Source organism: Myotis yumanensis, unplaced genomic scaffold (assembly GCF_028538775.1).
Source record: "Myotis yumanensis isolate MYYU_CA2020_CCGP unplaced genomic scaffold, mMyoYum1.0.hap1 SCAF_9, whole genome shotgun sequence".
NCBI lineage: Eukaryota > Metazoa > Chordata > Mammalia > Chiroptera > Vespertilionidae > Myotis > Myotis yumanensis.
In genome coordinates, this window is record NW_027223760.1 from 84,450,912 (window position 1) to 84,464,114 (window position 13,203).

Below are 13,203 nucleotides of genomic sequence, written 5' to 3' on the forward strand. Positions count from 1 at the left end.
GCTCCGGAATGCGGGCCTTCTCGCCCCGGACCCCGGGGGTGGCACCTGCCAGAGATCTGCTGCTTCTCGTCCAGAAGCCAGAGAGGGCGCGGGCAGGCGGGCGGCAGGGGCCGGCCTGGCGCCTCTCTGGCCCGGCGGCCACAGGATCCCCTTCCCCAGGTGAGCAGGAGGGGCCGGTGGGAGAGGCTGAGGGTCAGGAGTTCGTCAGCCAGGTGGGGCCGCTCCTGGCAGAGGCCGGCCGGGGGCCCGTCTTGGGAGGCGGGGACGCCAGGAGACAGCATTAGTGGGAACGTGGGGAACCGGGACCCCAGCTGGCACAGCTGCTGAGCCCCCCAGACAGGGGTCACCGTGGGGAGCCAGGCTGGTGAGGGGGGGTATTCCCCAATCTCTCTGTCACTGGTGCTCAGCAGGGGCTGTGCCAGGGCATTTCTTCCTAAATGAGCCCCAGCCCCCCCCCGTAGGTGCGTCTGCTACAGCCTCGCCTTCCGTTCTGCTGTGAGATGCCGTCTGGTCAGCCACTCGGGGACTTTCTGTCCCTAAAAGGAAGGCGAACGAGGGTTTACCTGAAATGTGCGGACAGCACCCTGCGCCTCTCACATGACCAGACCCTCCCTCTGCTGCAGACCCGGGTCTGTGGGCTGCTGCTCCGCTGCCGGGCTGCTGGCCAGACGGGCAGGTGGGCGGCTTCCTGGGGACGCAGAGTGTGGACAGGGACCCACACCAGGGTCGTTCTGTGCCGAGGCCTGTGTGTGAAGGAGACGGTGGCAGCGGGACGTGAAGGGGGGTCGGGGTCCCTTTGCTGGGAAGAGGCTGTCTGAGCTGAGAGGCTGAGGGTCGGGAGTTAGTCAACCAGGTGAGGATTGCCCAGGAGGTGGGAGCGTTCCAGCCCCACATGGCATGTGCAAAGGCCCTGGGGCAGGAGGGAGTGGCCCGTGGGGGGGACTGAGGGGCAGGGGCGGAGAGTGAGGGTGGCTGTGGGGCAGAGGCGGAGAGTGAGGTTGGCTGTGGGGCAGGGACGGAGAGTGAGGGTGGCTGTGGGGCAGGGGCGGAGAGTGAGGGTGGCTGTGGGGCAGGGGCGGAGAGTGAGGGTGGCTGTGGGGCAGGGGCGGAGAGTGAGGGTGGCTGTGGGGCAGGGGCGGAGAGTGAGGGGGACTGAGGGGCAGGGGCTGGCTCACTGGGGACTCATACCAGGCCAGGCGCCGCCCTCACCCATCGCAGGGGACAAGGGAGTGTTGCCGTAGCATCGACCCCGGCACAGGTGTCAGGTGCTGCCTGTGACTGTGCTCTCCGGGCTCCCTTCTGCCTGCAGGATGCACACCCGTGGCAGGCCCTCTGCGCATGTGCGTGTGCTTGTGCGTGTGCATACATGTGCACACGTGTGTCTTCAGGAAGCACTGCCTGCCCCCTGACGTGGGACACTACCCGCTGAGTGACCCGCATGCAGCACTTCCTCCTCCGCTCAGTTCCTCTCCGTCTCTCGGTTCCCAGAGGCCACGTGAGAGCAGGTCCCGTGGGCGGAGGAGGCATTGGCTCCTGTGGGCCCTGCTCTGCAGACGGTGTCCAGGGTACAGAGTGCCCGAGTCCGGGTTTGGACCGGACAGTCTAAGGGGAACCAGGACCAAGACAAGGCGTCCGGCCTGCCCGCCCCGCCCGCCCCGAGGGTAGCGCCTGGGAAGCCCTCTGGGCTCTGCCTCTGTGGATGGAATGGTTTGTGTGGCTCAGGCCTCGAGGGTCACTGTCCTCTGCTGAGGAATGGTCACATGGGCTCAGGTCCACACTGCAAACCTGCACGAACAAGAAAAATGCGACAGAGCATTCCGGAAACACACTGAGGCCCGATGCCGTCTGTCCAGATGTCATCCGGCGTGCGTGTGAGTCACGGGCCCTTCCCAGTGCCGCGGGGAGCGGCACTGTGGCCGAGCGTCACCTGCCCGCACGCCCGCCCCCAGGTGACCCCGCGGGACCCTGTGTTGCTGACGAGGCTGCTGTGCTTGCTGCTACCGGCTCTCGCCGTGTGGGGAGCCCGTCCGTGCAGAGGCGGCCGGTCCCGGCACTTCCTCGGGGCACATCCTGGGCCGAGTCGCACGCCCAGGCCTCTGGTGCTCGGTCTCGCTGACGGGCCGACCTGAGCTGGCGACTCGGGTCACATCTCACAAGACCTAAAGCCTCTGCACCGTGTGTGCGTGCGTCTCACCGCGATCCTTCTGTCCTGTTGGGCAGAGCCTGTCCCTGTCTGGAGTTGGTCTGAGCCGTGCAGGTGTGAGGGCAGGGCCTCGGGCGACGGCACAGCCTGGGCGCGACCCTGTGGGCACAGGGAGGGACTCTGTCATCAGAACCCCCGGCCCCGGTCCGTCTGGCCCGCAGAGAACACGTCCTGTGTGGTCACCTCAGCCAGTGCCCAGACCCCTCCTCGCAGGCCAGACGACTGGAGGGAACGCGTCAGCCAGGGAAGGCCCCAGTCTGTGTGGACGAGCGGGGTTTGGGGGCCGGTGGGGGGAGGGCGCCGTCCGGTCCTGCCTCCGTTTGGGGGCCAGGATCACGCCTCTGTGGTTGGCGCTGGCTTAGGAGTTGCCTTGTCAAGATTTCAGGAAAGTATGTGTCTGGTGGACCCTGAAATAGCCCCGGTTTCATCCCCTGTCCCTCCTGTGGGAGCCAAGTGAGCAGGTGCCCGAGGGGACCTCAGGGGAGAGGGTGTCGACCTGTCTGAGAGGGGGCTCCGTCCACGGAGGCGGGCTCTGGGCGCCCTGCTCGCAGGACCCACGTCACCCAGTAGCTGTGCGCCTGCTGGGCTGGTCCACAGAGCAGGGTCCCGGGGGTGCGGAGCCGAGGGTGCGGGTGTCCCCGGAGGCAGGAGAGAGAGGGGCCCAGGCCGAGAAGGGCTTTGGGGAGGACTGTGGGGGCATCTCCCGTCTCTGCCGTCCTTGGTGCATGACACACGCGTGCAGGCACACACAGGGGCACGGGGGCAGTAGAAACCCCGAAGCCTTCCTTCCCGTCGGACAGGCTCGAAAAGAGAAGTAGGTGTAGGTTCTCGCCAAGTGCTTCCCAGCGCTCGCTGACAGGAGAGTGGTGGTCACCGCTGTGCCGAGAGCGCCTCCTGTCTGCGGAGATGAGCTGTCACACGTGCGGGGCCCTTCCCTGCCGCGGGGCCTCTCGCTGTCCCTGTGTGGAGCCGCCCGCTGTGGCTCATGGAGTTGTGACACTTGTCCTGGGGCCGAGATGGCTGATAGGCCGGACATCCTCCCGGGCGAGGAGCTGAGCCAGCAGCTCCCGGCGTGACCGTCCGTTCCTGATAAACCGAGGCGTAGCCGCCAGCGCCCTCCTTGGGGTGTGCGACGTGGACGCAGGCTTGGAGGCCTGGGGTGACCGTGCTCTCTCCTCTGCAGGCTCCGGGGCCCGCCTCGCTGTCCGCTTCTCCCCGCTGCCACCGACCATCCAGGTGAGTGTCCGCCAGCCCCGCCCGCGTCCCTGTCCTCGGCCAGACCCCACGGGAGGCCTGGGCCTGGGATCGTCTGCGCTGCAGTCACCTTGGTCTCTGATCTTTAAAGCAAATGTTCATGGGGACACGGGTACTGTTTACGTCCTGTGTCTGGATGCGGCCTCCCGGCTTTCGCGCCCAGATCCCGGCACGTGACTGCCTTTCGATTAATAATTAGACTCGTGTTGTGAGAGTGGTTTGGGGGCCCCGGACTGGAATCTGGCGTGTGCGGCGAGCTGCACGCGCCTCTGTCAGAGCAGAGCCTGGAGGGACGGCCACAGCCCGCGCTCCACGTGTGGAGGCCCTGGAGGCCACGGCGAGGGGCACGTCCTTTACGTACCTACGTGCTCACAGTCATGGGTGCCTGTGCCGGCGCGTGAGGCGGGGGCACCTCTTGGTAAAGGCTCACGTCCACCTTGAATAACGTCAGACACCAGGGTGGTGGGGCCGCTGCTGCTGTCCGGGGCGGAAATGGCGCTGCAGGTACCTCTCCGCGGTGTCTGTGTCCTCCAGGAACAGACGGACGTACTTGCCCATGAAACGACACACCGTCTGGGATCCCCGCAGAGCCCTCGGGGCCGGCGGGAGCAGGGTGGGGGGAGGCTGGCTGAGTTCATGTCGGAGCCAGAGGATGGGTGCTGCAGGGCTGTGACACCATTTTGTATGTTTTTGTATTTTTCCAAAATGAAGAGAGAAACTCGGGTAATGAGGGTAGTAAATAGACCGAAAGTGGCCACAAACCGCACAGCTGGTGGCCGCAGCCTTGGCCGAGCTGGACTCACCTGCCCCCAACACCCCATCCTCTGGCTTCACTGTGGCTGCCACCGTGCGGGGTGACCTCGCACCTCTCCCCTGGACGTTCTCCCTCCGTCCCACACGCCCCTGCAGACCTGGGTGCCCAGCGCGGCCCCCCCAGCACAGGGATGGGAGGTCTGGTCCCACCGCCCGCGCCCTCGCCCGCGCCCGCGCCCCCTGCTGGCTGCCGCGCCTGCCCGGCTCCCTCCCCGCCGTCCTCTCACACCTGTGTCCTCACCGCAGGTGACAGCTCCAGCCCCTCCTCCCAGGGCCAGAGCCCACCAGCCCCTCCACGTGCGCTGAGGTCCCTCCCCCGCCCCGGGGTGCCACCTGCCGACCAGGCTGCACCCACCCCTGCCGTTCACTTGTCTCAGCTGCCAAGTGCTGAGCCGACAGCGGGGACGGTGAGGGCCGCGCAGGGCCAGGCTCTCCGACCCGCCTCCCGCGAGGCCCCCGCAGTGTCCCCCGGCCCCGAGCACGGAGAGCCGCCTGCGTGTCTGTGACCGGCCCGCGTCCCTCAACCCTCACTCCTGCGGCCCGGCCGGGCCCACCAGCCTCTCCCCTAGGCCGGCGCCGAGCCCCACCATGGAGGACGGGCGCGAGCTGGACCTCACCTACGTCACCGAGCGCATCATCGCGGTGTCCTTCCCCGCGGGCTGCTCCGAGGAGGCCTACCTGCACAGCCTGCGGGAGGTGACGCACATGCTGCGGTCCAAGCACGGCGACAACTACCTGGTGAGCGGGGGCGGGGCGTGAGGGGGGCGGGGCGTGAGGGGGCGGGGACGCTGAGGAGGGCGGGGTGCTGAGGGGGGCGGGGACGCTGGGGGCGGGGCGTGAGGGGGCGGGGCGTGAGGGGGCGGGGACGCTGAGGAGGGCGGGGTGCTGAGGGGGGCGGGGACGCTGGGGGGCGGGGCGTGAGGGTGACGGGGACGCTGAGGGGGCGGAGCGTGAGGGGGCGGGGCGTGAGGGGGACGGGGACGCTGAGGGGGCGGGGCGTGAGGGGGACGGGGACGCTGAGGGGGCGGGGCGTGAGGGGGCGGGGCGTGAGGGGCGGGGCGCTGGGGGCGGGGCGCCGAGGGGCGGGGCGTGAGGGGGACGGGACCTGAGGGGGGGAACGGGACGCTGAGGAGGGGACGGGTCGCTGAGGGGGGGACGGGTCGCTGAGGGGGGGACGGGTCGCTGAGGGGGGGACGCTGAGGGGGGGACGGGGACGCTGAGGGGGGACGGGGACGCTGAGGGGGGGACGGGTCGCTGAGGGGGGGGACGGGTCGCTGAGGGGGGGACGCTGAGGGGGGACGGGGCGCTGAGGGGGGACGGGGACGCTGAGGGGGGGACGGGTCGCTGAGGGGGGGACGGGGACGCTGAGGGGGGACGGGGCGCTGAGGGGGGGACGGGGACGCTGAGGGGGGACGGGTCGCTGAGGGGGGGACGCTGAGGAGGGGACGGGGGTGCTGAGGGGGGGGCGGGGACGCTGAGGGGGGGACGGGTCGCTGAGGGGGGGGACGGGGACGCTGAGGGGGGGACGGGTCGCTGAGGGGGGGACGGGTCGCTGAGCGGGGACGGGGACGCTGAGGGGGGACGGGGCGCTGAGGGGGGACGGGGGTCGCTGAGGGGGGGGACGGGACGCTGAGGGGGGGACGGGTCGCTGAGGGGGGTACAGGAGACGCTGGATAAGGCGTAGCCAGAAGGCACTGCTGGCTGAGACGGGGGGACGGCGCTGTGATGAGGGGCCGTCGGCCGCAGGTCATGGTGACCAGACGCTGGTTACAAGGAGGAGTGCCGGGCGCGTGGGCAGCGACGTTTGTCCTCGGAGGGTGGACACCGGAAGGGGTGGGGCTCCCCAGCGTGGGCAGGCCTGCCTGGAAGAGGTTCCGTCCCCCTGAAACGCACCGTGAGGGTGAGGAGTGCACAGGACTGCGGGGGGAGGCTGGTTTCCACCATGTCCTGGGCTCGTCCTCCGTGTCCACACGCCCTCCGTGTCCCACGCCCCATTCGGCCCGCCCTCCGTGTCCCACGCCCTCCATGTCACACGCCCCGTGCGGCCCGCCCTCCGTGTCCCACGCCCTCCGTGTCCACACGCCCTCCGTGTCACACGCCCCATTCGGCCCGCCCTCCGTGTCACATGCCCTCCGTGTCCCACGCCCCGTGCGGCCCGCCCTCCGTGTCCACACGCCCCGTGCGGCCCGCCCTCCGTGTCCACACGCCCTCCATGTCACACGCCCCGTGCGGCCGCCCTCAGTGTCCACACGCCCTCCATGTCACACGCCCCGTGCGGCCCGCCCTCCGTGTCCACATGCCCCATGCGGCCCGCCCTCCATGTCACACGCCCCGTGCGGCCCTCCGTGTCCACACGCCCCGTGCGGCGTGGCCTGCTGCTCCCGTCCTGTGTGGCCTCTGCTGAGTGAAACCCCCTCCTGGCCCCCAGGCTCCCTAATCGCAGCCATGATCTCCCCTGACGACCAGGATGAGCATGACTGTCTCGTGGTCCTTATCAGCCTCCTGGGAGGACTGAGCCCCGCAGGCGGGAGGCCGCTCAGCAGTTAGTGCTGCAGGGGGAGGCCCTGCCCCCTTGCCCAACCCGCTGCTCTCCCTGGTCACACTCTCCCTGGTCACACTCTCCCTGGTCCCCCGGCCACGCTGTCCCCCGGCCACGGCAGGGAGAGCTGTGGCCACCTGGGCTGTCACCCGCCCTCCGTGTCTCGCTCCCTCCTCTCCCCAGGCCAGGCTCTGAGTCCCCTCCCCACGGGAGGTCTGGGGTCTGGAGGGGTCACCTTCATGATGGGTGCAGCCTCGCTGGGTCCAGAGACACCCCCCCCCCCCCGCCCCAGCAGAGTGGTTGGGGTGGGTGGGGGCCCTGCCTTTGGGGACAAGGACCTTTCTGAAACTGAGGCGACATGTGGGTGTCACATACAACCCTGAGTGACACCCGGTGCCCTCGCTCTCCCGGGGACACCTGGGTGATGTCCTCTGATTGGACAGGGGACACACAGCCTCAGGACCCACAGACCACGCCTCGGCCGGCCGGTGGGTGACGTCCAGGGCCCAAGGGGCAGCCCGTTCCGGTAGAGGCACCCCCACGGCCCGCCTGGCCCTGGGCAGCCCCCTGCCAGTGTCAGCCCCTCCGAGCCTCTCCCGGGCTCCCCGCACTCGGCCGGTGCTGCTCGGCTGTCCTCCTGAGAGGGGAGGGGGAGGGGGAGGAGACGGTGGGGGGCGGGGTGGCTGGTCCCTGCCTGCTTCTCCGTGACGCGGCGGGTCCTCTGTGACACTCTGGCGCTCGCGGGCCTGGCCTCCAGCCCGGGCAGGACAGCCCCTCCGTGCGGCCCCTCCCCAGGGAGCCCGGGTCGTGGGCCCAGCCTGGCGTGTTGGTTTTATTCTGTGACGACGACACGCCTGTGCACGTCACCCTCTGTGACACCTCCACCGCACCCAGCGCGTGGGCAGCGCGTCCGACTCCTCGTCTCCCCTCCGCAGGTGCTGAACCTCTCGGAGAAGAGATACGACCTGGCCAGGCTCAACCGGAAGGTGCGCCCGCCCCCGCCCCGCCCTCCACGTCGTGCTGTGTCTCAGGGTGCTCGTCCCGCGGGTGCCCGGCCGCTCGCTCCCGACCTGACTCGATGGCGGGGGTCGGGCGCGTGTCCGCGGCGACCTCTTCACGTTAACCTGTTTCTGCCTGAAATGAGTGTGGGTCACAGGAAGTTTCCGTCTCTCCCAGGCGTCGCTTCACTTCATTTTGTTTCCATTTATTTCCGAGAGGAAGGAAGCGGGAGAGAGAGATAGAAGCTTAAATGAGAGAGCCATGGACCGGCTGCCCCCTGCACGCCCCCCACTGGGGAGCCCATCCCCAACCCGGGGCCTGTGCCCTGACGGGGAAGCGAACCCTGACCTCCGGGGTCATAGGTCCACGCTCAGCCCCTGACCTGAGCCCCGCCGGCCGGGCGAGGCCTTTGTGTCTTCTCCCCGGCCCCCCGCGGCCGTGTCTCCACCGTGGGGACCCGCCCCGGAGCCGCCTCTGAGCCACCGTCCTTGCAGGTGCTGGACGTGGGCTGGCCCGAGCTGCACGCGCCGCCCCTGGACAAGGTGTGCGCCATCTGCAAGGCCCAGGAGGCCTGGCTCCAGGGCCACCCGCAGCGCGTGGTCGTCATCCACTGCAGGGTGAGCCCCCCCCCCGCCATCTCCTACCCCCCCCCCCCCCCGTCTCTCCCCTCACAGAGTCCCTCCTGGGCCTGGGGAGGGGGTGCCCTCTCCCCTCACAGAACCCCGCCTGGGCCCGGGGTGGGGGTGCCCTCTCCCCTCACAGAACCCCGCCTGGGCCCGGGGTGGGGGGTGCCCTCTCCCCTCACAGAACCCCGCCTGGGCCCGGGGTGGGGGTGCCCTCTCCCCTCACAGAACCCCGCCTGGGCCCGGGGTGGGGGTGCCCTCTCCCCTCACAGAACCCCGCCTGGGCCCGGGGTGCGGGTGCCCTCTCCCCTCACAGAACCCCGCCTGGGCCCGGGGTGGGGGTGCCCTCTCCCCTCACAGAACCCCGCCTGGGCCCGGGGTGGGGGTGCCCTCTCCCCTCACAGAACCCCGCCTGGGCCCGGGGTGGGGGTGCCCTCTCCCCTCACAGAACCCCGCCTGGGCCCGGGGTGGGGGTGCCCTCTCCCCTCACAGAACCCCGCCTGGGCCCGGGGTGGGGGTGCCCTCTCCCCTCACAGAACCCCGCCTGGGCCCGGGGTCGGGGTGCCCTCTCCCCTCACAGAACCCCTCCAGGCCCCAGTGGCTGCAGGTCTGTGGGACCAGGTCCCTGGGTGGCCGCGGGCCTTAGGGACTAACAGGGCACGGTGAGCAGGCGCCCCTCCTCCCAGGAGCGCCCCTTGTAAAGAAGAGAAGGGCGCTCCAGAGCACGCTGCTCGGACTTCCGCCCCCCGCCCCCCAGTTCTGGTCATTGATGGACCTTGTGGGCAGGATGCCCGCCCGATGGGGACCTGACGTGTGTGTCCTCGCGGGTTGGCCGAGGCGGCGGTGGGAGGGGGGCACCCGCCTCTGCCCTGGGCCCCCAGGGTGCGTGCCCTGCTGCCCGGGGGTCGCGGCCCCTCACGCTAGCGCCTCGTCATCGCCCGGGGAAGCCTGGTCCTGCCGGCGCTGGGCGGGGGCGCAGGAACACGGCCTCTGTCTCCGCAGGGCGGGAAGGGCCGCATCGGCGTGGTCATCGCCTCCTACATGCACTTCACCAACGTCTTCGCCAGGTAGGAGGCGGCGTGGGCCCAGCGGGCGGGCGGGAGGCGGGGCTGGCCTGTCCCTCCAGGTCCCCGGGCGGAGGCCGTGCTCGCGGGGGGACAGGCGTGTGCACGCGTGTGACACGCCGACGGCCTCCTGGAGCCTGGAGACACCATGAGCGCACTGCCACCCAGGGTGCAGGGGGCAGGAGCGCAGCCGGCTCCGTGGACACCGCGCCGAGAGGGGTGGCCGCGCGCTGGGTGTGCTGCCCGGGCTCAGGGCGCTTGCATCCTGCCCCTCGAGTCCCCGGAGGCAGGGTCAGGGCTCCCACCTACAGACGCGGGGCTGGGGGTCGGGTGCTGGCCCAGGAGCCTGTGCGGCGGCTCTCAGGCCTGGAAGAGCCGTCGTGGGAGGAGCCTTCGTCCTGGGTGTGGGAGCCGCCGCCCCCCTGGGATGGAAACGGGAGCACAGCGAGCAAGGGGGCCGAGAGCCAGCCTCCTGTCCAGCCAGCGTGCAGGGCGCCCAGGGACCCCCGGAGCCCGTGTGCGCCCCCAAGTCCCGTGAGGAGCTTGTCCCCACGGCCGCCTGCGCGGTCCTGGCGTCTCAATGGCCACTTTGTGCGGCTGCGTCCGAGGAAACAGAAGCCGTCAGGGGAGCGCCAGCCCCCTCCTCCCCTGCAGGAGGCTGACCGGCTTCCACTGTTTTCCCTGGAAACACGGGGAGCGGGGCGCCAGGAGGAAACCCCGTGGGGGGGGAGGCCTCGATAATGAGCCCTGTGTGCCGGCTCCCGGCTCGCCCGGCCCTCGGCAAGGCCAGAGGCACTTGGACGGGGACCAGGTTCCCGGCGGCCCCTGACAGAGCCCCCGTGTTCCTGCCCCAACAGCGGGGCTCTGTCCCCACCCCGACTGCCGGGGCCGGGGGGTTGTGGGGCTGGAAATGAGGAGACCGAGAGCTTCCTCACTCGTCACCCACAGGCGGCTGAGAGCTGCCTTTTTTTGCCGTGGCGCTCTGGGTTCAGCTGCACGGCCACGAGGTGGACACTCCCGCCCATGAGAGGGCGCTGGCTGTCTCCCGGAGCTTGTGGTGGGTCCTTGTGCTGTGGCATGTGGGGCACCCAGTACAGCCACAGGGCGGGCAGCCAGAGCGGCAGGACTGGGCGCCTGTCAGGGGCAGAGGGACAGCTCAGAGCTTTGGCACTGGCTCGCTCTCTCCTCATTGTCTCCCGACGCCCGTGGGGGGTGGGGGGGGGGGGGCTGCGCAGCTCGCTCTGTCCCACGCAGAGAAGGTCACAGTTTCAGCCTTTGCCGGGGCTGCCTGTCCAGGGGCCCCCGGTTCTCCTAGGATGGGTGGGACGTGCGGCTGCGGGCTGTGTACGGCCCTCCCAGGCCTGTGGTCTGGCCCTGCCAAGACGCGGGGTTAACTGCATGTTGACCAAGCGCGGCCGCTGACCTAAGTGCGTGACTCTCTGTGGCCTGTGATGTCATACCCGCCCACAGGGCTTCGGCAGGAAGTGGTTCCCACCCGCCCACCCTGCCCTAGAGCAGCGGCGGCTGCTGCGGGCCCTCCGCCGACGTGGCCGCGGCAACAGTCACCGCTGGGCTGTCACGGCTGTGCCTCAAGGTCACTCCCAGGTCGTCCGGGGAGCGGGCTCCTCGGGCCACAGACTCCGCTCCGAGATCCAAGCGGAAAGTTCTAGGCGCAGAGCGGGAAGAGCATCTGCACCGGCGCCTGGAGACACGCGTGGGCGGCAGGGCCCTGCTCACAGCACGCCACGGGAGCCACGCCCCGGGAGCCACACCGCTGAGCATGAGCACCAGCCCGTTCACTAAAACAAGGGGCTTCCAGACAAGGGACGGGTGGCTTTTCTACGAAACCGTGTTCTCAGCGCGTGAGAGCCGGTGCCCCGCCACCACCCGCGCCCGGGACCCAGCCCAACGGTGGATGCGCAGCAGCGGCCCGTGTGGGCCCGAGGGGGCGGCCACCGTCCTCCCGTCTGCTCGGTGCCTCCAGCCTGGCCCCTGCCCTGGCCCCATTTCTGACGTGATTCTGGAGCCGTGAGCACCCACGTTTCTCTAAGCAGAGGCCACACTCAGACCAGACTTTCCAGGGAGCTCTGGGCGGCCGTGAGCCTGGTGACGCCGTCTGACCTCACATTCCACGGGCTGTGCTGAAATCGGGGGGCCAGCGGGCGGTGAGACAGCCCCTGTGCCCGGGAGGGGTTCCCGGAGGAGCCGGCGTGGAATGAGTCACGTCACAAACAGCCGTGCCGCCCGAGGGCCTCGTCTCCTCCGGGCGGCGTGTGTTCTGACCTCTGAGCCTGTCCAGGCCGTGACTCCCCGTGGAAGCACTCGGCCACCCCTGTGGGTCCCAAACACGCCTTTGGGGCACGGGGGGGGGGGGGGGCAGTGCCCACGGACGGTGGCCTCGGGCACGTCCACTCCCCTGTGACGCTGACATGTGGTCCACCCCCCAGTCTCGCCCAGAGCCTCTGAAGCCCGCTCCCCTGTCGGAGGCGTGTGGCCAGGGGCCATGCGGAAGCCAGGCCGGCGCCCCTGGGGGCCGTGCGGTGTCAGCTGGGGCCACAGCCCTGGGCGGGGCTGCTGCTTCTTACGGGGTTGGGGCCTGCACCTGGGTCCACTGTGGCCTCGGCGCGTCTGTGGGGACTCGGGGCCGGGAGGAGAGGCAAAGGTGGCTCGCATGGTGCCCCCAAAAATGGGGACCCGGTGGGCGCCGGGCCCAGCGCAGCCCAGGACGTGTCTGTCGCCGCCGGCCTCTGTCGTGTCCGCGCGGGGCTGACACGCCGTCTCTCCTCCCCAGCGCCGACCAGGCCCTCGACAGGTTTGCCATGAAGAAGTATTACGACGACAAGGTCTCCGCGCTGATGCAGCCGTCCCAGAAGCGGTACGTGTCCCGCCGGAGGGGACGGCCATGAGGGCCGACAGGTGCAACGTGCAGACGGCCCTGGGCGGCCAGGAGCAGGAGCGAGCCCTCCGTGGGGAGGCAGGGCCACCCTCCTGCTGACCTGGTGGCTCTGACAGGCAGCCCCTGGATGAAAGGGGAGGCGTGTGGCGCCCCCTGGTGGCCAGGCCTGGCGGCAGCAGCCAGCCCTCTGGTCCCAGGGCTCCCACCCTGGGTGACCCTGGGGAGCCCCTGTTTATGCTGGAGGACAGAGGAGCTGTTCGCCACCAGGACAGTGGGAGCACCAGGAGAGGGACTGGCAGAGCCCATGTTCCCCTCACACCTTCCTCAAAGCAGGGCCGGCAGCCCGGTCGCCTAACTTTGTGTTTAACCGGCTCAGCTTGCTTCATGCACAAACCCAGCCGCCTATTTTGAACTAAAGGAGCCCAGTGCGTGAATTGCAGGCGTAACTTAGAGATTTTTAAAAAAATATAAGTGAGGCTGAGCCTGCTGGTGGTTCGGTCGGAGGGCGGCCGTCCTGGGCGGGGGACACCCATGCCATGGTCGGATATTGGGGGGTTTCCTGGTGCTTGGAGTCTGGCCCCCCGGGAGGAGGGAGGGGCCGTGGTCGGGCAGCATCGGGCATGGCAGGCTGGGCCCCACTCCGGTCCCTCCCACACCCCCAGCCCCAGGGCCCAGCGAGGAAACATCCCATTCATTATTTTTATTTTATTATTTTTTTAAAATATGTTTTTATTGACTTTAGAGAGAGAGGAAGGGAGAGGGAAAGAGACAGGAACATCAATGATGAGAGAGGATCATGGATCGCCTGCCTA

General features: G+C 69.6%; 1 protein-coding gene across 9 annotated transcripts in view; it reads left to right on the forward strand.

The window, feature by feature from the left end:
* The window catches only part of TNS3 (tensin 3), a 106,308-nt gene that overhangs the window by 42,576 nt on the left and 50,529 nt on the right, over nucleotides 1–13,203 (forward strand). For 7 of the 9 annotated variants that reach the window (XM_070424858.1, XM_070424860.1, XM_070424861.1 and 4 more), the window contains 6 exons: nucleotides 3,387–3,439; nucleotides 4,828–5,008; nucleotides 7,745–7,795; nucleotides 8,303–8,425; nucleotides 9,434–9,498; nucleotides 12,287–12,370. In XM_070424858.1, coding sequence (XP_070280959.1) covers nucleotides 4,859–5,008; nucleotides 7,745–7,795; nucleotides 8,303–8,425; nucleotides 9,434–9,498; nucleotides 12,287–12,370 — 473 coding nt within the window. In that variant the 5' untranslated portion in view covers nucleotides 3,387–3,439; nucleotides 4,828–4,858. Of the gene's footprint in view, nucleotides 1–3,386; nucleotides 3,440–4,827; nucleotides 5,009–7,744; nucleotides 7,796–8,302; nucleotides 8,426–9,433; nucleotides 9,499–11,092; nucleotides 11,661–12,286; nucleotides 12,371–13,203 lie in introns of those variants that run through there. The other 2 variants (XM_070424857.1, XM_070424864.1) reach the window with 2 other exon arrangements.